A 25327-nucleotide genomic window follows, 5' to 3' on the forward strand; every position below is an offset into this window, starting at 1 on the left:
CGATTTACTATTCCAGACGCACACGAACGTCCGTCCATCCATTTTCCTCACCGTTTATCGTCACTAGTGTCGCGGGTATGCAGGAGCCTATCCTGGTTGTCTTCGAGCTCGAGAAGTACTCTGGACTGGTCGTGGAAGCAATGTACTTTCAGTAGCTTAAAGTCTTATAAAATTATTAAGTCATAATTTCCTCTGATTTGTATTGGGAACATTTTTAATCGAATTCGGAAAACAACAATAACAACTTTACAAATGCAAATCAATTGTGTACAAGAAAAACACTGAATCTTAATGTTAGAAATGTTTGAGCAGTTAAAACGGCAATAGATAATGTTTACACTAGAATAGCAAAACACATTATATACATTATAGTATGTAATACTGATCATACGCATATTTAACTCGTGGTGCGTTGGGAGTTATATATGACTTTACAACAACAATACAAATAGATAACAGTTCTGCCTTTGCATTGGAACAATATTGGAACTGACATGATAACCAACAAAACATTTAATATTCACAAACAAGTGCCATTAAGATACTTAGTAGCCTCTCATCATCAAGAATCAATAAGACCACCTTGCCCTGCAAGGCTGAAAATGCTACCGTCTTTTCTCAGTTCATGGCTATTCACAATGAACTACTTGTAACTCTGATTACTTAACTGCTATTCAGATGTAATACTGTTCTCTTGCATGTTCTCGACCGGTATAAAATGTTTTGGTCACAAGATTTAACAGTATTTCACAGATGGAACAATATAAGGATGCAATTTCTGCTACTGCATGAAGATTCTGACACATACAACCCAAGGACAATGCCAATGAAATATTTGGACACATCACCATAACCATTAGACATATTTATCTATGCTATCTTGTGGGCTGATTTCCAAGAATTACCACTCTAGTTTTTAACCACATCAAAGATACGGTATGTACATTTTTGAAGGCCAAGGGAACTTGGAATGATAAATATTTATCTGAGACAAACCGTATCCAATCACATAAGTAAGATGATTTGCCATCTCCACAAATATTTTCCAGACAGGGTAGTGAAGTGTTGCCTTGATTGGATAAGGAGAGGCAATTACCTTATTGGATTCTCCCACATTCAGCCTATGCTAGATTCCCGACTAAACAATGGCAACAACACTATCATCAGGGATTTAAAATTCCATTGGACCTATTACCTAGTCTTTGACAAAAACAATTTCGGTATTTTTATTAGGCCTCAGTGCACATCTCTTTCCATGAACTCCTCCTTTATTGAGTGCTTGCTGCGTGACACCTTGCAGTCAGGCATGTCAAATCCAAAATCAGCCCACTCGTCAGTAGCTGCCGCCATCCCCGTCCCGCCGACACCTGACCTGTTGGGGATGGTAATAGTGTGGCGGACGCGGAAGTGCACAGCCTCCATCACTCGCTGACGCTGCAGTTCTCCACCGGCGGCCCCAATGGCGGCCACGGCGGAGGCAGCCATGTTGTTGCTGGAGCGTAGAAGCTGCTGGCTGTGATAGTCGTGGTGGTGAGAGGAGGCCGGAAGCTGGACAGAAGAGCCTTGTTTCATGTCCTGCAGACCTCGCCAGATGGCTAAGCGGGTCTGCTCTGGTATCTTAAGTGCACCTAATTCCTGGAGACAAAGCAGGTAGACAGAGTCAATGAGAAAAAATGTGATATTTAATCATACAAACGCAAAAGAATGTTGCTGGGAAACAATTTGAGAATGACATTTGGCTTATGACTGTGCATTAGGTGCAAGTGCCCAATCAGATACAGCAGTTATGGAGTAATTTCCCTCATATGTGATGATGTATGATGGGCATGATGTACGGCTATATTTTTGGTAGATGTGAGAACACAAATGATTGTGGCCTAATTTTGCCTACCAACAAGTGGCAATGACCAGGAAAAATGATCAGACCAAGACACAATTTATTAATCCCAAAAGGGAATACCTGGACCTCACTAAGAAGCACAGAATTATTACCTCCACAGAGAGCGTCTGTAGATGGTAGATAGTTTGAAGACCTTGAGAGGTGAAGTACTCAATGAAGTTTTGGCACCCCAGGCTGGTTAGAAAGCTGTGTGGGGACAAAAGCAGCACTGCTTATTTTGTTCAACACTAAGAGAGACACAACAAGTCTCAAGTCATCATTTAGACAGACATCATAAACGCGCTCATATATTAATGATTCATTAGGCCATTTTTGCTTTGGTGAATATCCTTTATTATAAATACATAAAATGTAAAAGTATTGGCAATATACAATGGTGGAAAAATTGGAAAAAAATGGAACACAAGTGTCTAATACAATAAAACAAACAATGACAATTTCTTTTAAAGAAAATGTTCTGCATTTTGTGTAGGTTTATAGTATACAAGATCACAGTGATTTTTTTTTAAATTGCATGCGTTTCAGCAACGTAGTGGAAATCACAAACTCCAGCAGCTTGGCTGCACAAGTAGACCAAGTCAGTAATTCTTCTGATTGCAGCTACGTATTTCATGTCGGAATGGGAGTTTCTTTGCAAATGTCTATTTTGGCGGCTGTCACCAAAGGGGGTCATTTTTGGTGCATATTAACATACACGGCAGGACCACTGTCCACCCGTAAAACTGTCTCAGCTTTACTGATGTAACATACTTTAATCACACAACCCATCTTTTCCATGCAAAGCATGGCATCCCCATTGCTAATTCACCAGTAGTTTATATAATTGACACCCGCCGTGGTTGCTGTGATCTGCTGCAGTGCGTTGGCAGCACTCAACCATTGTCCGAATTTCAATTTGACGATTGCACAGATGTGGCAGAGCAAAGGAGGTGTTTTGATGACATCAGTATGACTCATATTCAATCTGACTGTCTTATACAGAGCAATTAAGAAGTGTCATTGGAGGGTGAGGTACCTGACAAGGTTGGGGTCAGGGTTATATGGAGGGGGTGGACTGCAGTATGAAGCAGACAATAATGTCTGACTGCTGTGGCCACCGTTAATGTCACCGTTAGACTGCATGTTGAGCATGTTGTGGCCTAGAAGAAAGGAGGTTGTTTATCAATAAACTTAGGAACTATAAAGAATAATTTTATACTATATGGACAAAAGCATTGTGACACAAGTTAATGCTGCACTCACACTCCCTTGTTCTTGCTGGCTTGCACTCTCACTGCTCTACAATATTTGGGTTTCTGCCATGTCCTTCACTGCATTACCTATCCATCCATCCATTTTCTATGCCGCCTATCCCAGCTAACTTCAGGCGAGAGGCGTGGTACATCCTGGACTGGTCGCCAGCCAATCACAGGGCATGTATAGACAAACAACCATTCACACTCACAACCATTCACACTCACATTCATACCTAGTATGGACAATTTGGAGTCGCCAATTAACCTAGCATGTTTTTGGAATGTGGGAGGAAACCGGAGTCCTCAGAGAAAACCCACGCATGCACGGGGAGAACATGCAAACTCCACACAGAGAAGGCAAAGCAGAGAATCGAACTCAGGTCCTTCTGATCTCCTGACTGCCACTGCATTATACGATGCCTCATTGAATCTTTCCTGATTTTGTGGATTATGTTGGGTCTATGTATTGTTTATGTCCGAGGTGGCGAAGAACAGGGGGGAGGAGCAGTGGCGTTAATCATATGACTTCCACTTAATTATACATGACTTATATAATATATATTATATATAATACATTTTATTGCCAAATGATCTTAGAGTTTTGAGAATGTAATTTCAGTTTCGAGAAATGAGCCAAACCAATGGAGAAAAACTGTAATATGAGTATTTTAGTATTATCTTAATCTGTACACAAAAATCATACTTATACTCACCCATATGTGCCATGGGGGTGGAGGCTGTGGGGTGTTGTTGGTGCTGCTGCCCTGCCGGGTGGTTGACTGTTGGTGATTTACTGAGTCCTCCAAGGGAGTGGATCTTGTTCATATTTGACAGTGGAGAATAAGAGGAGGGAGTTGCTATGTGGCTCCTAGAGAAACAAGTTGAAGATTGGATTATTAGACGTATGTCAAAAACCACATGTCTTTTTTCAAGTCGTGTCATTCACGTGATCATGCACACTATTGTTAGCGCATCACAGTGACTTACGGTCTTTGTAGCAGCTGCTGTTGTGTTTGTTGCCTGTAGGTGTCCACAAGGGGCTGTGGGACCAGCTCCACCAGCTCTAGACTGTCTTTAATCCTCATCAGCAGTTCAAAATTTTCTCGACCACGTACCTGCACACAAAGTGTTATAAAGTATATTTGTTACAGCTTAGTTACCAAAACAGCATTGGTCAATCAATCAATCTAAATAATAAAAGCCTCTTACAGGAATATAGTAAATCTCCTCATCTCCATGCCGCCGCTTCCTTATGTTAACATTTGGGCTAGGAATATTAGGTGGGCTCTGTTTGAAATCTGGGAATGACAGATAACAGAACATATTCCAGAGTCTCAGACACTGAAAATGACAACAATCATATACCAATATATAAACCACTTACTGCGCTTGTTGACAGTGCCATTCTTTGCCACGCTTTCATTCAGAGCTTGCTGCTCCCTGACGTGGTCCTCATCTGCTTTACGATCTCGGCCGGGACACGCACATATCCTCCCTTCAAATGACCTTCGACCCAGCACTTGTCCACTGAAGAGGTGTCGTAAATCAGTAGTGGTTAAAATAACAAAAGCTTAGTTGATGATAGTAGACACATACTGTATTTAATACCAACAAATCAAATTGGTACGGTGTTGCCATCATAACATATTGAGATAGTACAGTTGATTTTGGATAGGATGTCTATTGCAATGATGACTCACTCTCTGGTTTCCAAAGTAATGATGATGAGGATGGGTCTCCTGTTCATTCCACCCACACAGCTGCTATTGCACATGAAGTTGTACAAGATGGTGGTAAACTCTGTCCCCACCTGCATCATTCAATAACAAACCTTTTGTTGGAATGTTGGCAGCCTACCATCAGAGGGCAATGTTGTAGTTCACATTGTTTTTGGAACAAGGTTGCTTTTGGTTCATTTCAAACACATACAGTACAGTATTTCTGTGGCCTCAAGTTGAGTTATGCATTGATTTAATGATGTCCCAAATGGCCAATCCCCCAAATATCAAGCTGTTCTTGGGTCATTATGTGTGTGTGAATAAGAAGCGCCTACCTGCGGAGTCTCGTAGGGGACAAACACGCTCTGACGGCCTGTTACAGGATCATCCACATACTGACAGAGATTATTCCCCTCCACTCGGATGAGATGACTGGCTGGAGCTACTTGGCCTATAAGTGAAGAATCAGTCAAATGAAAGTTGTGGATGTGGTTGGTTGGCCATATATTTATATCGTCATAGAACAGCTAATCATTTTATCTTTAAAAGTGGTTAGGTAGTACTACCGTCATTAAAATCCCGTCCTAGCTCGTGGTTGGGGCAACGCTTCACCACTTCTGTGACATGCTCCGCCTTCTTGAAGACAGGCATCGCTCTTAAGATGCTGCCATGGGGAGGGGAGGAGGACAGCTTGATCTGGATGGGGCACGTTTTGGCAATCTGACAGTAGAGCTTTTTCAGCAAAGGAGAGTACTGGAGGAAAAATAATATGCACAAGGGGAGAAAAATGAAAATGAAAAAAAATTACAATAAAGTAAGATGACGCCATTGCCAATAAATATTCAACTTCAATATTCAACTTATGTATGATGAGGTATGCTAATGGTAATGGTTTTATTTTATTTGAACGTGCATACAAGGTACAATGAAATACTCCACATAATTTGATTCACAGGTCCACACTTTCAAAAGGAGTAGAATTTAACATCTGTCGCAGTACATTTATACTAGGGATATACTTGTTATAAACATAATGCATTTTGCCGGATATGAGTATGGAACGTACATTTCGTCATTATACATATTCGTGGTTAAAGGTCTTTCCAGATTTCTTTTTGGGTTATTGTAACACTAGGTAGGGCAACCTATTAACAGAGTTACAATAATCCAACCTGGAGGTCACAGAAGCATGGCCAAGTTAGTTGTGCTTTTGTTTTTTTCTTTTTGCTACATTATTTGTACTTTACTCTTTGTTTACTACACCACTGCCTCTGCATCTTGGGTTCCGGTCCAGCTCACTAGTTTTGACTATTTTAGGAGAACGTGGCATTACGCTCCTGCATGAAAAAGTTCCAATATATATTTGACTGCAGCACTCGGATACCATCGGAAGTGTCTCGACTTGTCCACCACAATGACTGATGTACACGTGCAGCAACAACACATGAATTGGGTTGCATCACTGCTCAAAGAGAAGATCACCATGAATAAAGTAACACTTCCTGTTGAGACAAGAGATGCTGATGGATCAACTTGAGTTCAGCTCAGGAGGCCAAAGACAAGGATAAAGTGACTGAGCATAAGTAAGGTGAAAAGAAAATGTAGTATATCACCAAGGGCTACTGACTAAAACTAATGAAGACTAATTGTTCTATGTCAGCTCATATTTAGCTCCTATTTTTGGAGTGTTTTGGCTGCTTCACAAAGTACAATACATTTACTTGGTATTGAATGTAAATAAATCAATAAAATCAACAGTAAAAGTAGTAGAATTAAAAAATCAAAATGAGATTTAGTGTTCTGTAAAATGTTAGCGCATCCTCTTTGTTGGACGCAGACCATCTTTATGTCACTACATTGTGGTCCACAGAAAGCAGGTCTTAACAGGTCCCTGGAAATGGAGTGATAATTGCTTAATCGCCATCCATGTATGCAAGAAACAGCTTGCCTAGTGAGAATTGACATAATTCCCAATTTGTTTATGTAATACAGTCATGCTGGTATTGAAGAAGATGTGGTCCTTATAAGGATTTTTGCAACCACAGTATATATTTCTTCAGTACTACGTATATGTTGTATTATACTACCCAGAGATAAAGAATAAGCAATTAAATTCCATGTTATGCAATATTATTTCAAATTTAGGAAGACCACTGCCCAATAGATTGGTGGTTGGATGAATGGAACGATGAAAGGATGGAATAGGACAAGACAGACAGACAGACAGACAGACAGACAGACAGACAGACGTTCAGGCTGCTGAGGATGTTCATTGAAAAAGAAACGAGAGATGCATTTCACGGGGCATGTTGGGACCTGCATCCTATCGGACAGAAGCTAATAGCTTGGATGAGCAGCTTCTGACAGGCCACCTTGCAATGCATGCAAGGACTTGCACCCTCTACACACCACAGCCCCACACAACCAACCCAAACACATCCACACACATAGTCCATACAGTACACAAAGACACAAACTAAAAAAAAAAATCAATGCTTATGGAGGAAACCTTCTAGAGGTGTTCGATCTCATTTTCAGGCGTAGTGAGACTTGACTGCTTGTGAGACAAAAAAATCAGCTCTACGGGTCAAGAAGGCGGCAAAGTCTCTGACTCCTTATTAATAATATGCTGTCGAATGAGCAGTCGGAAATGAACAGAATGTTTTTTCTGTTCTTGGAAAGCGGCTTCCTCTAATGGGCGCAGACCAAGCCTTGCATCACTCATTGAGGTGACAACTTGAGAAGGCCCGATTTTATGGGTGATGCACAGGAAATAAAAGCTCCAACCAGCTTTGCATACATGAAAGTATGTGAGACTGGCATACATGTTTTGTGTATTAGAAAATAATAATGCCTTTCTTCACAGAATTTGAAAACACTAGTTGCCTGAAACTCCTCCTTTTATGCAAGGGCTAACTTTGATGACTAATTTAATACACAGATGTCACATCACTTTTCAGGATTGCATTAGAGTCATGTCTTATCAATATGCTCTTCTTGTGAAAACAATTACATGCATTGTGTGCTTTGCATATATTAACATTCAATTCTGTGTGCATATACAATAGAAGACTGCATGTCATATGAAATGTATGTTGAGGTGCTAATCAATCTTATCAAAACAAAACATTCAAGGCAATTTCATTAAGACTGTAAGTCGTCTGCAGTCTCTCCTGTTCAGCCTTGGCCAGAGGCATATGAATAATCTTCACAATACTTCTTCTGATGCCTTATCATCATTATCTTCACCTGTGTTAGACAAGTCTCACTCTTACACTCATAACACAAGCTTCAATGGCCTAAAAACCTCAGACAGATGGATTTCCCACTGGAAAATGAAAATATCCCAGCATTTTTACTCCTCATTATTCTTTAAATTGTGATTCTTCCAAACACAAAGGGTAGAGGTGACACTTAAGACACCAGAGTTGACGGGTTTAAGTGCGTTAAAGCCAGAGGAAAAACAAAGTAAAAAGCCAAAAGGTCAAAGGTCATGCCACTGAAGGATCCTCTTACATCACTGAGAGCTATGTGAAAAAAGCCCACCATGCATGGTTACCTCCAGCAAACACAGACGAGTCCCTCAAACAGGCACACATACATTCACCCACACAGGATGAGTGATGGAAGTGTAGTTTCTCTTTCTTAGGAGGTCAAATGTATGATAGTCCGAAGTGTCACCTTTTCACAGGAGTGCACAGGTCGTGTGTGTGGGTGTGTGTGGGTGTGTTTGTGTTTTTGGGGGCTAGGGTATACATCTGTTTACACCATTACACCATGAGGCCCCACTTCCCATTCTCAAACAACGATGTAAAGCTAGCATGGGTATTTTTTAAATTCTTTTAAAACTGCATTATTCTTCCTTAGTTTGATGGATAATAACTACTAGGACTGGCAGTGGTCATTTGTTTTAGTTATCATAGAATAATACTACCACAAAGTCAGCATTTGATCCACAATATTTTTTAAAAGTCAAATACCAAATACCAAACCAAATGCATTACCGTATTAATGTAGTTCAATAATATGATAAATTAGTACATCAGGTAATGAAATACAAATAATCGACTGCAATAAAAAGATGTGAAACGTGAGGCAAAGTTGCATTAACTTCATTAGATTTGACTTGCAATAAAGCAGACGAGATGAATCGTTGAATGAGCCGTTACTTTCTTTTGCACAGGACAAGCCTGCACATGCGCTACCTTGAATGCATGCAAGGGGTGTCCTGACAAGCGTTCATTTGTATGAGGGTGCATGGTGGCTCATCATGGAGAGAGAAAAAAATGATAAGTGCATACCAAGGCTTATTCAGTGTACTCACCGTCCATGTGGCTGACTTGGCGGTGCTAGACTGCTGGAAGGACACCTGGAAGGTGTGCGGTCCGGGGTAGTCCGTGTTGGAGGGGATGGCCGGAGCAGGAGAGAGGCCCTCGAAGGTAGAGTTGGGCTGCGAGTATGGTGAAGGGGTGGGCACGGCTGAAGAGGCGTTCTCTGAGCTGTAGGGGCTGACGGGCCTGGCCCTGCTCCCCAGGCTCTCCATGCTGCTGCTGAGCAAGTTGTACTGGGACTGGTTGAGGGAAGAGCAGAGGAGAGAATGAGGGAGGTGAAGAGGGAGGAGAGAGATGAAAGCAGGTAGAGATGCTGAAGACACAGCAGCTTCGGAGGTCAGGTTACACTGTCCAGGTGTGAGTGTATACTTTTTAAAAAATGACAAATACTATAACCATAAAGCATGGAAAAAATATTATTTATTACATGATCTACACAGCAGCCACCTCGGGTCCGTCTGATTACAGGGTCATCTGCACTGTGCAATTGGCCACCATTCGCTAACGTGTTGGGTTTGAGAAGAAAGAAGGTTTGTTGCTCTAAGGTCTGTGAGTGATGACACGCTTGTCAACGTTAACACCATCAGGCCCCTTTTTTAGCCGAGCACAGATCATACAAATGTTTTCATTTACTTAGCCATACTCATTGAATTCATCAAAATCAATTACTTTCAGTCAAAAAGGAAAGAAAGAAAAACAAACAATCAGCATCTAATATATGAAAATACTGACAGATATTTCCACCCATTGTGGAAGTGTCAACATTACAAGAACACGGACATGAGCGGAACAGTAACAGTTACAGTAAAAACACATGCTCACATGCAAACTGCTGTAAAATCATAGAGAAAACATTGAAACCCAGAATATTTACCTTCTTTTTCACGTAGTACATCCTCTACGAGTTTAAACTCTAGTTTAATGTGTAGAGCAAAGCAACCGCAGTGCAGGACCATAGCACTATAGGCAGAGTTCAAGTGAGGTGTGCATCAGTGGACACAACACTCCACTGACCCTCTGTCTCTCACACACGTATAGACATATATAGAGGCAGGACAAAGGTGAGGGCTGGCGTGTGTAGAGTGAGAGAGACAAGAGGGAAGAGAGTGGGAAAGAGGGATGGGAACCCAAAAAATGGCACTGCATTCTAATTATGGCATGCCTGGACATAGACTGCAATGCTGGGGCACATGTACACACATGCTGCAAAACACTTTGTGAAGGCTTGCACTTAGTAAACACTGTCTGGGCCTGTGTGTGTTCGTGTGCATGTGTGTGTCTGCGTATGAAAGAGAGTAAGAAGGAATTTTGATATTATGATGTTCAAAGGTCAGATCCATACACACTTATGCTCAAGTTTAACAACATTACAGCAATAAAGGAGGACTCTTCCAGACTTTGGATATCTCAAATTAACCTCCATCACACAATTCTTGTGGAAAACATACAACAAATGATCTGTCTTCTACGCGCAGAAAATCCTCATAATCACATAAAAAATAAAAATGTGTACTTTTTGTTTATTATTTCTGATAATACTTTCAAATAATCAGTAAAATATCAAATATCACAGTTTGGTGGTTGCTACAGTACAATGGTAAAGTAGTAGTCATATTAAAAGCTGCACTGTCCCTGCACTGTGCCTTTTTATGCCAACCCAACTGATTGAGACAGATGGCCGCCCCACTGAATCTGGGTTTTACTTGAGGTTTTTCCCTTGAGGGATTTTTGCTCATGTGGTGTTCAGTTGGTTTAACTTGAATGAATGCATTTGAAAAATATTGTGTGCACAATGAGCAGAAGCTGTGACCATCATTCAGTATTCGGCTAATATGACAATTAATGTACAAAGGTTCCTGTTCGACCTCACAATTTGATAAGCGATATGTCAAAATAGGTTCTCATGATGTTTCGTATATTTTTATATTTGTGCATAAACAAACACAAAAATGGAAACAGGGACACAGGAGAATATGTAAAGTCCATTTTGTTCCCAAGCCATGGTTTATCAGATGAGGTCAATGTTCCAGACTTAATGCAAACTCTGTAGAATGGGAGTGTGCATGCACACGTGGAAGGAATGGATCTATACGTTAGCTCAGACTCAAGGACAAGCTGTGGAACATACACCCAGTGGCCTCGATAGTAGTTACACTAATGGCCAGCACAAACGCAGTATCAAAAATGGTTTTGGAATGTGGGAGGAAAACGGATACGGGAGAAAAACCACAAACGCACCGGGAACCACACCCCTCATATTATCATTTGACTCATTCATTGTTATAGCTATACTATGTATAGCTGTCACATAGTATAGTAGCTCACTACAATCCCAATCATGAACATATTGTCATTTTTCTTAGTATTCAAATACACCTCTCTAGTCCAGTGCAGTGAAGTACGCCATGTGTACTTACTGTATGTGTGGCCAAGGGCTCAAACCACATGTGCTCACAGGTCTGCTTGCTCTTAGTAACCGCACTCAATACACAACAAGTTGAAACAGAGCCACAACCTCTGATGTCAACGTATGAGTAAATGTGTTGGCCAGTGTGTCTGAGATCACTTCTGTATGTGTTGAAGCTTCAACAGCATGTCCGCTATGAGCAATTGTCCTGCTAGCTGCCACTCAATGCTGAGATTTATTATGCTCATTTTTCGGACCTTTGTCGGGGACTCATACAGAGCAGCTACACACAATAACCAGCACGGAAAGCTTTCAAGTTCTTCCAGAATCTGCACCTATTCAGCTGTATGTCTTTGGATATCGTGGTTCTCGCAAACATGGGCTGTTTTAACGTATTCCATCCACGGTCACTCTGCTGTGATTGGTCACACTGCTGAGTGCATAGAAACACTTCCAGTTTGTGCTGGTAGGGAATCAGAAACTCCAACCACTTGTGCCTGATGGTGGCATCTTTAAGAATTGGAAACAAATGTGGCGTTCCCTTTGGGGAAGGGCAGAGGAAGGGCACAGAGTTTATACTGTATACAAGGAAATCGGCCCTCTGTGACATCACAAAGGGCCAGTTTTACCACGTCTTTTGAAACAGAGAGTTTTGAGCCAACCCAAACTTCTTTCGGGGCTTTCCAAATGCACAAACCTCATTATCTGAAACTTTGGCATCATTTAACACAATATTACATTCCAACTACATTCACAGGTATAAAAAGTGGAAAAAGCCAAACATTTAGAAATAAGCCATCCAGAGCACTCCCTTGTCAAGATTAGTGAAGTATAATAGTAGGATGTAAGTCGGATGAAAAGATGAACCCAGTTGATCATGTCATACTTGGTACTACTGGCGATTTAAACAAACATTGTAAAACTGAGTGACAAGGCTTTTTATGGAAACTCTGCATTAGATCAAAGAAGAATGTAATCTGAGCTCAAAGGAGGTGAGGAAAGAGGAGGAAGGTTTCTCTCTTAAAGAAAAAAATAATGCCCCCTGCTGGGGATAGTAAGTAAAGTGTTTTTCTAAGAGCAATCATTTTCAGCAGGTGATCATTAATATTATGTACAAAATAGACCTAATTCACAATTAGCATATTTATACATGATAAATGCATGCAGGATCCTTTCTTCATTCATGTATTTATAGGACAGCGACTCTCAACAACACTAACAAACGTTCTCCCAAATTAACCTCCATCACAAGACCCCTATGCTGTAGGTTAGAATGTTTCTCCACTTACCACACACAGCATCATAGAGATCCAGAGTCTCCCATAGAACTAGCAGACCACCAATGACTCAAGTGTAACTTTCACTCTCAGCGAACTTTCCATGAGCAGCAGACCATTTGCATCGAGGGCCATAACATTGGAGGATGCAGGACAGCCTCCTGTTTCTCCTTACTCCTTGCTTCTCCACTCCTCTTGCATCTAACAACAAATCTTAGCTCCACCCCCTTTTAAAAAAAATCTGTCATGGCTCATGAGTATTTATTAACAGGCCAGACAGGCCCAGACTTGTCTCCTAGAAGATTACATCCAACCAATACATGTGTGTGAACTTAGATTTGGAAAGCAATGTGGGGAACTAACATCAATCTATCATGTTTGTTTTGCTTTGACATTGCCAAATCAATACACCTTCAATGGTTCGACTCCTCCATGTTTACATCGGACAGCCAACACTAGTGTCTATATGGACAATGGTATAATCACGCATTGGCCTACAGATGGCTCCACAGTGATTCCGCAAAGGGGCCCTGTCTTTAATTAGCCTTCCCCATTACACACACAACACCTCCTCTACGTTCCTAAGGGAATCTCAGTGGGGACACAGGAGAGGGAAAATGCTGCAGAAGAGAGGGAAACAATCTTGGAGGGAGTCTGCTCAACACTGGAGGGAAAAGGATATAGGATAATATGGTGTGTGCTCACAATGAAACACGATTAGTGCCATTAGGTGTTTTATTCCTACCAACACATTGTCGCTCATGTCCCTCATGTGGTAGACATCCATGGAAATCTCTGCAATGCTGCTCTGGTTCCCTGATGTGTTGGTAGAAGGTACCGAACGCTCACCTTCTTGGTTGCCAGGAGGGAGCTCGTAGTATGTGCTGTCTGGCTCCCTGTAAACAAATAGATGGAAACAGATCAGAGGGATGGGATTTAATTTGATATGGGATTTATTTAAAAATGATGCCATTAGAATGCTAAGATTTTCATAACACTGTCAGATATAGGTATATATTTGTGCCGATTATGGGCCTATTATGTGAACTTTGCAGTTCTTTTAACCGTTCATGTGTTGTTAACACTCACAGGGAGCTCCACAGGTGGTCAAAGGTGCCTCCATCTTCATTCACAGAGGTCTGGGCCATTTTGGAGTTTGGGTATTCCGGTGAAGGGCAGATCACTCTGTGGAGTGCACATAATTTCATGATAACAGACATACTGTACATATAGCATTTCCTATATGAATCCATGTTAATAGACACAAGGGTAGTGCATGGTACATCAGCTCTCTCTCCCCATTTTAAGCAGACGTATGATGGAACCAACATGGTTTGAAGGTGTCAGGGGGCCTGAGCATGCCCAGACCTGCCTCCTCATCAGTGAGATGATGCTCAACATTGAACATGACTGTCTCCATCCTTTGTCTTTAAACTGCTTCATGATCATAAAAACCTGTTAGGACATCAAATCAACTAATAATACATATGCTGTAAAAATATATGCATTATAAAAATCAATATGCCCTATTTTGCTCTAAATGCATTTTTTGCAGCAAAAATAACTTCTTGTTCTCTTCATCCTGATACCTGAATGTGGATTATTGAAATGTATAAAGTGCGCACCCAATGGATGGCCTGAGCTTCTCTGACAAATTATCTCAATGGATACGGACACCATGACAACACACACTACACCTAACACAGAAACAGTTTGAGCCTGTTCGTGGAAGAAAATACACAGTCCCAAGTGTAAAGAAATTAATTCTACAACTGTTTTTAATTCAATCTTCTTTAGCCCCATGTGAAATATATCAATTAACAATTTCACGAAAACTAAGTACAATAAACATCAGTCATTTACTTCAATGGCACTCAAAGTATCACTATATTTTATACGATATGTCATAAGCATATTTTCGATTTTCTATCATTGAAAATGTCAATATGTATCCAAGAATGTACACATTTATGAATATTAATATAATAATATATAAAATCTCATGTTGTCATTAGTCAATCATTAATAATAGGATATGTGGTTATATTCGTCATAATTAATATGTTTTTAAGAGTTAATTTCCAAGTCAAGCTTAATTGTCAACGAAATGTTCTTTTTTTAAACAATAAATTCGACAAATGATAGGCCTGCTGTGACAATTTTAATTCTGACCTGACTTTTGCAGTCTGCTGATATGAAAGCCAAATAAAAATAAATGGACCTACCTGAAGAGTGTTATTAACCCAATCCAAAATGAACTGCGTCTTGTCCAGAGCCTAGCTGTTTATTATTGAGCATACCAAGCGACTGACCGTCCATAAAATGCAAAACAAAGAAGTAAAAAAAACAAAAAAGTCGACCTAATTTTAACTTTGATAAGAGTGCTGCAAACGATAGATTTTTCGCAGAAACACAATGAAGAAAGTGATAGGAGGAGGAAAGCTGATGGGCATTCTGCTCTACAAAGTGTGAGCTTTGCACAGGGATCTCAGCAGAGGTGAGGCTTTTTTTGCGCTGCGGGGAAAAAGGGAGGCGGTTGATATAGCGCGTTTCAGGCGCACAAAAGCGGGAAAACCTTTTCCAGCTAACAAAATGAATCTTTTTAATACGTCATTCGAATTTAATGGGAAAAAATAGCATTATGGAAAATTGGGATTGATATTTTGGGCAAAGTAAATTTAACAAAAAAATATTAAATATATCGATGTTTGTGTACATTTGTGAACAACCTTCCAAAGTAACCGTGTAATTGACTTAACTGAAAACGATTTTTAATTTGGTAGACCAATCAAGCACACCTAGTGAAGTTTAAGCAGAAAATACGCGACGGGGGGAAAAACTCATTACCCAGAATGCAACGGATACCAGCTCTATTCTGATCAAGGGTTTTGATTGGTCGGCACTGCTCTGTCGTCACCGTCAACAACTTAAACACACACAAGCCAGTTTTGTTATGATTATAACTGTGCAAATGGCGGCACAGCAAGCCAGGCTTGTGAAAACTACGTTGTAGACTTGTACGCCTCTTCTTTCATTGACTATGTCCCGCTCCAGGATTTGAACGTAACTACGGTGAGCTACTTTCTGTGATGCTAGTAGCAGGTTAAGCTAGCGTTGAATGGAGAAGTGTATTGACGTTTAGCTGCTAGCTTAAGTGTGCTTGTTTGCCGTTAACCTGCTAAAATACGACCAGTACAATAATACAATTGCAAGTCGTTTTAATGTACTTGGATGACTTTTTAGTAGTAAATCAGTTATGCTACTTGCAGCTAGTTTTATTTTTTCAATACAACTAATGCCACCGATTACAGCTATTTTCAATGAAAACAACAAAATTGAAAATGGAAACAGCAAATCAATGCGGTTTCAATGTGGCGTTGTTAGTACTTTGTGTCCAGTGTTAAAACGCCTGTATTTATTGGACACATAGCACCATCTGGTGTTTCATTTGGGAATTTCGCAACTACAATAAAAGTTGTGAGAGGAAACAACTGCTAAACGTTTCAGTAAACGAAATTATTTTGTCTAGGGTTCTGTGCTTCAGTATGAATTTCTCAGAGGTCTTCAAGCAATCCAACCAACTTTGCAAAGTTTCACCGGATGGGAAATTTTTAGTAAGTTGTTACATTATCTGCTTAAGTTCAGATGTAAATGACATTAACTAACTTGTCAATGTTGCGGCCCTGCAGGCTACCTGTGTGCAGTACAGGCTGGTGGTACGGGATGCGAATACGCTGCAGATTCTGCAGCTCTACACCTGTCTAGACCAGATATCTCACATAGAATGGTCGTCTGACTCTCAGTTCATCCTGTGTGCAATGTACAAGAGGGGAATAGTACAGGTAGGCTTTGAGGAGATGCTGGTGAACTGAAACGTGCAGCGGAAATACCAGATATTTCTGCTTTTCTATACATTTAAATGTCCAGAAATGTGCAATTTTCTTGTGGCTGCTCAGGAGTAGTGTGGACTTGTGAATCAAGGTGCATTTATAAAACTTTATCAGCATGTATTTTAGCATGAAATTGATCTGATCGAATTGTATATCAGTCAAACCAGTGTTTCAGTGACAAACCTGATGCAAGCGGGCCATAAGTTAGCAACTTTTCCAAAGTAACCATATAATCTCAGACAGATTCTTACCTCTGAAAGGGAATCCATCGCCAGTCCTTCATGGTCTCCGTTTTGCAAGTCGGTCTTACACTTCGAGTATAGGTTAAGGAAGATGCAGGATTTGTTGAGGGAGTGTCATTCGTGATGAGCAATGCTTATCCTTCCCGACCCTCTTCCTGTCGTCTTTCTCCCCAGGTATGGTCGCTGGAACAGCCCGACTGGCACTGCAAGATCGACGAAGGCTCAATTGGATTGTTGGCTTCGCGCTGGAGTCCCGACGGACGTCATATTCTGAACACCACTGAGTTCCATGTAAGTGTGAGGTTGGCGCGTGCATGTGGGCACGCAAGTGTGTTTAGGCATACGGTTGTCTGAATTCAACTGTTGCTGGCCTACAAGGAAGGAGGGGGGGGAGCTTAAAATAGACAGACACCAGAGCCCTAACACCCCTACACTACCCCCACCTACTGCATGTATTCAACCACCTGATTTTATAGCTCCACTCCTGTTAGCATCCTGTCCTATATGGCTCTCATTGCCGCTGGAACATTTCTGCATCATGTAGGTGTGATCTAAATGTTAAATTATGAATATTCCATTAGTTACCAATGTTTTGTCTACCTGTGTTTAGTTTTCCTCAACAACTGCAAGACTGTTCTTTGTGTTGGAGGGATATTTTGGGCACCATTATATGTACTACCTAGTCTGAAACTCAATGGTCAAGAAAATTGACTGTCTGGCCATTAGCATGTTTTCTAAATATTAATATGTTGGTCGAAATGAAGAAGTATCATTGCAATGGATTATAGGAAATGTATCTTAATTCAGCTATTATTAAATTAACTTAATATTCTTTAAAACTCTGCATTTTTCCACAAATTGTGTCATACCGTGATTCCAACACATGACCAAATATGCACATGCGGCAAAGTCCATTATAGTTCCTGAGACATTGTAGGATGCACCGCCATGTATAGACTTTCTATACTGTTTGTTCAAGCTACTGCTTGTTAGAAAGTCTGCTAACCAACAGTGAAGGTGGCAAAAATGATTTTCATTCCAAACGGTGCCTCCTGACTTCTGTTTCATATCCACACCATAGTAGTGACATGTGTGAGTGATGAAAGCATATATCAGGCCCCCTGGGCCCGCGTGGATGGAGGCACCATGCTGGGGCTCTTCTGTCATGTTGAACCTGACTCTTGGAATCTTGACCGGTGTCACTGACCAACACGCGACTGTGTCTGGTCGAGGCCATGAGTGCAGGGGGTGCATGTGTCTGTGTCATGTCTGCTTTGTGTCCGTCTGTAATATGTATCATCCAACTGTACAATAATAGGAACAAGGTGGAACCTTCTGGCTGAGAGGCTGACCATTCACCACTATGCATCCATCAGTAATTTATATACTGTACCGTGTGACCTTGAAAGCAAATCTATCTACCTTTCTTAGGAGAACAAGGTGGAACCTTCTGGCTGAGAGGCTGACCATTCACCTCTATGCATCCATCAGTAATTTATATCCTGTACCGTATGACCTTGAAAGCATTTCTATCTGTCTTTCTTAGGAAAGTTCAGTAGTAACAGTAATTCATTGTGTATTTTAGTTCTCGGTTCACGTGAGTTTATATACCAATATCTTATTTGTGGTTATTGTAAGTTTGCTATTCCATTACATCACAATCCATTTTTCCCCACGTAGAAAAGTGCACTTAAGCCTCCTCTGCCTGCAGTATCACTGGCCAATATGTAATAACAGACAGATTACTGACTTTACAGAGCATCATTTTGTCACTGAAGTTGGAGATGAATTTACCAGAGCCAAAGTGGGCACTTGTTACTACCTTGACAAGGAGTCCGCTGAACTTACCTTCACCCTAAAGCAAGATTTCATTAAGTCTGTGCCAGACGGGTGTTCGTGTTGGGCTTGAGTTTCAGCGCCACTCATAAACAGCCTGCTATAATAACTTGTTTAGGGACAGCTGCCAGTAGTGAGAATCGTGCCTCAGTATGTGTTTGTCTGTCTGACTATGTGACAGTAAATTTGCTTAGCTGGCTGTGTATGTATATTTCTGTGTTTGTCCCTGCCTGGCCGTGTTTCATTTCTATATTATTCTTGTAAACATTGCATTTTTCTTATTTGATACATTTGTGGACTAATAACTGTCATTGACACACTTGGCTAGTGATACTCAAGCCCTGCTAATCCAGCCCACTAAAACTAAGACAATTAAAACAATTGTAGAATCGCCTCATTGGGTAAAATAACATCTAAAGAGAAACTAGTCCTCATTTTTCGGCCCTTTGTATTGAGTTATGGACTCCTACAGAGCAGTTACACATGATAACCTCCGTAAAGCTTTCTATATCTTACAGGATCTGTACCTACTCCAGATGTATTTCCTTCGATTTCCCAAACTGTTTGTTTTAATTTATTCTATGTGTTTTGGTAAATTGAAATTGGCTATGGAGAGGACTTGACCCAATGTGTTATAAAACCTTACAATATCACCCATCTACAGTATGAGTATGACAATGGCCCACGTGTGGTCTACAGGAGGCTCCTTCTTAGAATCCGGAGGTTGCAACAAGAGAAATGGGCTATAATAGTTTGAGATGAGGAATGCCTGCAGCCTAATCCCCTGCTGACAGATCAGACAACAGTATATGGCAGCGAATACACTTGCTAGGCGCAAATCAAGAATGGCTGCTGACATGTTGTTGCGTATTGTTACTTTTAACCCTGCTCTTTTAGTAATCTTGTAATCATTTTATGTATCCAACAGTGACACGGGAATGATCCATATTTCTGTTGATTTCTTGCAGAGGATATTAGTAATATAAAGATATTACCTGTATGAAGGCTTTGAAGATATTGCTCTTACGCAGCCTTTTGACCCATTGGGTTAACTCTCAACAATAACTCCTTTCAGGAACAGAGGAATTGATTGGGACATATTTGTGGTGGATTCAAGGAAATTCAGAGTTGTCTAAACATCTCCTGAAGGAGGTACCACAAGTGTGCCATTGAAAGCAGAATGGAAAGATATTTTCTAACCAATTTGCATATTTTAAATATCACTTTAATACATATTGTGATATCACATATGTATGACATTACACGCCTTGCAGACGGAGGCACAACAACATACTCTATCAAATAGAGAGAGCAATTGAGTGTCTGCAGTCACAAAGCTGAAAAAATGAGTATGGACACGGTGATATTTAGTATCAATATCCATACATTCTCTGCACTGTGAGAGAGCGATTCAGGCACAGTGAAGGGGAACTACCGCTGTTGCTACGTTGCCGAATATCTAACATAAAATTAACATTAACAACATCCAACATGAAACAAACTTCATCAATGAGCAGAGTGAACCCTCTTGTCATCCGGCCTATGCGGTAAAAAGGAGAACTATATATATTGTTACTAATTTTTTTTAATAATCTACAGTTGTAACTCATCCCCTTCCTATGTTGCCTTGACAGCTGAGAATCACCGTGTGGTCTCTGTGCACCAAAGCTGTGTCCTACATCAAGTATCCCAAAGCTTGTCACAAGAGTGAGTATGACAATCATTTTGCTATAATGAATTGCTTGTGGTTTGAGTTTCTATGTATTACTGCAAGCACCCGAGGACAGGGTCAGCAGCAAGAATGTCCATGAATCAATCACACGTCATCTTTTCCCTCATGGCCAGTCTCCAACTATGCATCTAAACTATACCTCCAAACAACTGTGCCCCTCTCAATAAATGGCGCATGTTCTTCATAACAGTCTTGTCAGCAGCTTGGGTAAAAATAGTTTGACTTGTGCCCCCCCACCCCACTTGTTTATGCATGACTGTGCTTTTGCATACCTGAACATCCACTTGGCTTCCATAAATATGTTCATAATAGTTAAATTCCAATCTAGATGTCATGCAGCCTGATAAAATATACAGAAAGTTACATTACATTTTCAGAAAGTATTTTGACAACATGACAAACACTTTCAATATTTGATCATGATTAATCTAATTTTGTCCATAGTTAATTCTGAATTAATCAGATAGAAATAAGTAGGAGAAACGATTCGATGTAAATGTTTCAGTAAAAAAGCCTATTTAGGAACATTCAGAAACGATTTTTTAAGATTGCCTCAATGCATCTTTCCTTCATGAAATGAAAATACCTAGAACAGGGGTGCTCACACTTTTTCAGCATGCGAGCTACTTTTAAAATGACCGAGTCAAAATGATCTACCCACTACAAAAATGCAAAACATCCATTTATTTTCAAATGTATTCACTCACTCATTTTAGTGACCATAAACTTTAGCGAGGGCTTAAAATCTGACGCTATTCGCCGACTAGCTTAGCACTTTGCATCGTTGTTTACGCATGAGCGGTGACCTAAAGGTCAAAATTCAGTTGTCATCTGACTGGTTGTCCTGTATGTCAATCAAGTAACGGGGATGGATGATAGGCTGACATCGTAAGTTCTGCTGCACTTAGAGACGTTGTTTGATTTGATTGGTCACCCGAAGGGCAACATTCAGTTGCCATCTGAATGGCTGCCCTGTATATCAATCAAGTGACGGCATTGATGCTAGGATGATATTTTTTTAATGTCACGCCGCGATCGAACAGTACCACCTCCGCGATCGACCGGTAGATCGCGATCGACTTAATGAGCACCCCTGACCTAGAACATAGGGTAATAGTCAACATTTCATCAAAATTGCAAATGTAATTTCATTTCTCTTTAAAAACACAATACAATACACAATACAGAAATTAATTATTACAGTAAACATTTATTACATTATCACGTTAACTTTGACAGACCTGCTTTTTGTATTTTAATTTTTTTGTGTGTGTGTCAATGTGGCTCAAGCCAACTTGTTTTCACCTAATAATACCATTGTTTTAACTTTGGATTAATACATCTTTGCAGAATACTTTTTAAAAATTGATTTTCACCCTGCAGGCATTGATTTCAGTAGAGACGGCTGCTACATGGCCTTGGCAGAACGCCGTGACTGCAAAGACTATGTCTGTATATTTGTGTGTGATGACTGGCACTTACTAAGGGTAAGCAAAAGACTACACTTTCATTTTCATAACCATTGAAGGAAGACATATTAGCTGGACATGGTAGCTTTATTCTTAATTTGTGGACTCCGTTCTAATAATAATCGCAATAAATATAATTATTAGATAAATAATCGTAGACCCTGTCCACACGGGACCGTTCTTGGGACCATTCTTCTAGTTGCAGTGACTGTATTATTTTTAAATTGTCATATTGTCAAATTCATATTGATACAATGAGCCGCCATTTTCAGGCTTTCCAACTCTGGAAGCCATTATCCAAAAATACTGTTTTAGGGCACCTGAACACTGTTCTTGTGTGGATGAGAGGCTGAAACCATAAAATACTTTGCTGAAAAGTTTGACCTGAAAATGTTGCTGGGTGTATAGCCCCTTAATTGCCAGTGCGACTTCCACTTCCACCACGAATATACATCTCAACTCAAATGGATGCCTTACTTCTAAACTCTCAATGGAAAGCCATCATGATTTCAGTAGAAGATTTACAATATTCTACTATGAGATGCATAGAATGTGAGAATTATTGTCTTCACATACTGTAGACAGTACATTTCACACAGCTGTTCTAGTGAATGAGCTTCATTTACTTACAGCATTTTGAGACGGAGACGCAAGACCTTGCAGGGCTGGAGTGGTCTCCCAATGGCTGTGTTCTGGCTGTGTGGGACAGCTGTCTGGAGGTAAGTTCTCATGACTTACTAACCCAAACGTCCAATCCCAATAACGCTTCATGCGTTTCCTCTGTGCAGTACAAGGTGTTGCTGTATTCTCTGGATGGCCGCTTGTTGTCAACCTACAGCGCCTACGAGTGGTCACTGGGTGTCAAGTCTGTGGCCTGGAGCCCCAGCAGCCAGTTCCTGGCCATTGGAAGCTATGATGAAAAAGTATAGACAGTCATTTATAAAATTACATCTAACAAGGTTGCACATAATCCTTGTGGTTGTATATTTGTATAGCATACTCATTATCAGTTAACACCCTCTTCGCAGGTACGCATCCTTAACCACATCACATGGAAGAAGATTTCACTTTTTGAACACCCCGCGACCATCAACAACAGCAAAGTTGTGAGTACATTGTTGATTTGTAAAATAAGGCATTTACTAGCGAGCTTGTTGTCTTTCTAGGTCGTGTATAAGGAAGTGGAGAAAAGGTCGTCAGCTGTTGGCAGTGAAGATCTGTCTCGACACAACATAACAATGGACTCAAATCGTTTCACCACTCAGAGCAAATGTATGTTATATTTGTCATGATATGGAATCAAACTCATTTACTTACAAGAACTTCTGGGGTTGAGTAAAACACACTAATTACAGGCTTTCTTGTTGCCCTGTCCAGATGAGATCCATCCGCCACCAATTCAAATACCTGTCGTCAGACCGGACGCAGACAGAGCCAACCCCAAGATCGGCGTCTCTTCGCTGGCCTTCAGTTCAGACAGCCGTTACTTAGCCACCAAAAATGGTTAGGCATCATGTTCCCCTCGTGTTGACCACGGGCCTTTGCTTACCAACACTAAGCATTTCTGGCCACAAAATAGTTTGCTATAGTGCCCATGTATCGATAGAGGACAAAAGCAGTAAGATAACAGTGTACGAAAACATTTGTGGCAATACTTTGTTGAAAGCGAAAGTTCTAAAGCTCTTGTTTCTATCTCCACAGATAACATGTCCAGTGTTGTCTGGCTGTGGGACATGCAGAAGTTGAGCCTTGAGGCTGTGCTGGAGCAGACAGCAGCTGTGCGTTGCTTCCAGTGGCACCCAAAACGCTCACAGCTGGCCTTATGCACTGGCAACTCCAAAGTTTATCTGTGGACTCCAGCAGGCTGCGTTTCGGTCAACGTCCCCGATGAAGGTGATATGCTATTATACAGTCTATAAGTCTAAGTCTATAACGCAATAGAGACAAAAATGGAGGAGTCTCTCTGCCAAGATAAAGGGTTATACCACTTGTTAATACATCATAGCAATCATGAAAAGATGTACCCCAGAAGTAAAATATATAGGGTAAGTGGATGCATGCAAAGGGTTCTACTGGATGCAGGCCAATGTGATGAACCAGATTAATCCAGCTTTTTAGGTTTTTTTTTTTATTGCTACTGCACCAAGTTACCAGTTGGTGCAGTAGATTCTCAGAAAACCAACATTTTTGATGTCACGCTACAAGTTCTCAACTGGCTAAGGTTCTGGGATTTGGCTGGCCACTCTTTACTAGTGGTGTTTTGGGTCATTGTCTTGTTGAAACACCCATTTCAAGGGCATGTCCTCTTCAGCAGAAGACCACATGACCTCTTCAGGTATTCTGACTTATGCAAACTGATCCCCGATCACTGTAATACGTCTTCTGTCACAGTACTTACAGGTAACTCCAGACTGGCTTTGATCATCCCAGAGTGGATCATTGGCAGAGCCTTTTTCATTCTGGTTATTCTTCTCTTCCATTTTCTGCCACTTGTCTCTGGTTTTGCTCTCCATTTTCAGGCGTTAGCTATCATTTAGCAGCCTGTAATTTCTTGCACCTCTTTATAGGTCGCCCCTTCCAATCAACTTTTTAATGAAAGTACACTGTTCTTCTTAACAATATCTTGAACAGCCCATTTCCTTAGGCTTTCTAACAGAAATGCATGTTTAATAGGTCCACACACCTGTTCTTCACAAAAGTGATTACTTCACTAATTGAATGCCACGCTTTTTTTTAACACACCCCTTTCAACTAATTGCCCATTGCACCGACTGAAGAGTGTTTATATCATGAATGCTGGGTCTTGTTGGTGTTGTGTGAATCTACTGCACCTACTAGTAATGTATTTGCCATGGAGCAATACAAAATATACAAAAACGTGAATTTATCTGGTTTGTCACATTGGAAAGCTATTATTTTGAACACTACTGTATGCTTAGATGACACCGAGTATTGATCTGTTTGTCCCTAGGTGGTTTCCAAGTCCAGTCCCTGACATGGCACTGTGATGGAGATTCTCTCATCCTGCTTGGGAAGGAGCAGCTGTGTTTGTGCTACATGGACACAGGCCCCGAGGACAAGTGATGTCAGCAGACACATGATTTCAACATACTGACACATGAACAGCAGACTGGTGGGAAGACTCATTGAGAAAAAGAAGACCCGGCACTCAGCGTCCACCCATACAAATTATTAAAGTAAGTCATGCTACATGTTTGACTTCTGGGACTGCTAAGACTGATCTTTCGCCTTTTAATTCGAAGCATTTGGAATTTTGCCATGGAATTTTG

The 25327-nt window shown here is 40.7% G+C and overlaps 2 protein-coding genes across 5 annotated transcripts; one reads left to right on the forward strand and one right to left on the reverse strand.

The window, feature by feature from the left end:
- Positions 1-202: 202 nt before the first annotated feature.
- tp73 (tumor protein p73) lies at positions 203-17155 on the reverse strand. Of its 4 annotated transcripts, none has more exons than XM_058084035.2 (14): positions 17010-17155; positions 13958-14053; positions 13614-13764; positions 9178-9423; positions 5420-5606; positions 5189-5304; positions 4836-4945; positions 4520-4662; positions 4345-4433; positions 4123-4250; positions 3849-4003; positions 2916-3039; positions 1993-2086; positions 203-1635 (listed from the first exon to the last, which is right to left on the reverse strand). In XM_058084035.2, the coding sequence occupies exons 1-14, from the start codon at positions 17039-17041 to the stop codon at positions 1237-1239; spliced, it is 2070 nt and encodes a 689-aa protein (XP_057940018.2). In that variant the 5' UTR covers positions 17042-17155; the 3' UTR covers positions 203-1236. The 4 variants fall into 4 exon arrangements, with proteins under 4 accessions (XP_057940018.2, XP_057940019.2, XP_057940020.2 ...); XM_058084036.2 differs by lacking the exon at positions 17010-17155 and adding an exon at positions 15094-15303; XM_058084037.2 differs by lacking the exons at positions 13614-13764; positions 13958-14053; positions 17010-17155 and adding an exon at positions 10059-10263.
- wrap73 (WD repeat containing, antisense to TP73) lies at positions 15766-25322 on the forward strand. Its single transcript, XM_058084039.2, has 13 exons — positions 15766-15940; positions 16398-16482; positions 16558-16710; positions 17175-17291; positions 20471-20543; positions 21952-22055; positions 22670-22756; positions 22826-22960; positions 23066-23143; positions 23204-23309; positions 23415-23540; positions 23739-23930; positions 25009-25322. Exons 2-13 carry the CDS (start codon positions 16414-16416, stop codon positions 25119-25121), a joined length of 1353 nt encoding a protein of 450 aa, XP_057940022.2. The 5' UTR covers positions 15766-15940; positions 16398-16413; the 3' UTR covers positions 25122-25322.
- The last annotated feature ends 5 nt before the right edge of the window (positions 25323-25327 follow it).

This window comes from Doryrhamphus excisus, linkage group LG17 (genome assembly GCF_037039965.1).
Source record: "Doryrhamphus excisus strain RoL-2023G ecotype Guam linkage group LG17, RoL_Dexc_Guam_v1.1, whole genome shotgun sequence".
In the NCBI taxonomy this organism is placed as follows: Eukaryota; Metazoa; Chordata; class Actinopteri; order Syngnathiformes; family Syngnathidae; genus Doryrhamphus; species Doryrhamphus excisus.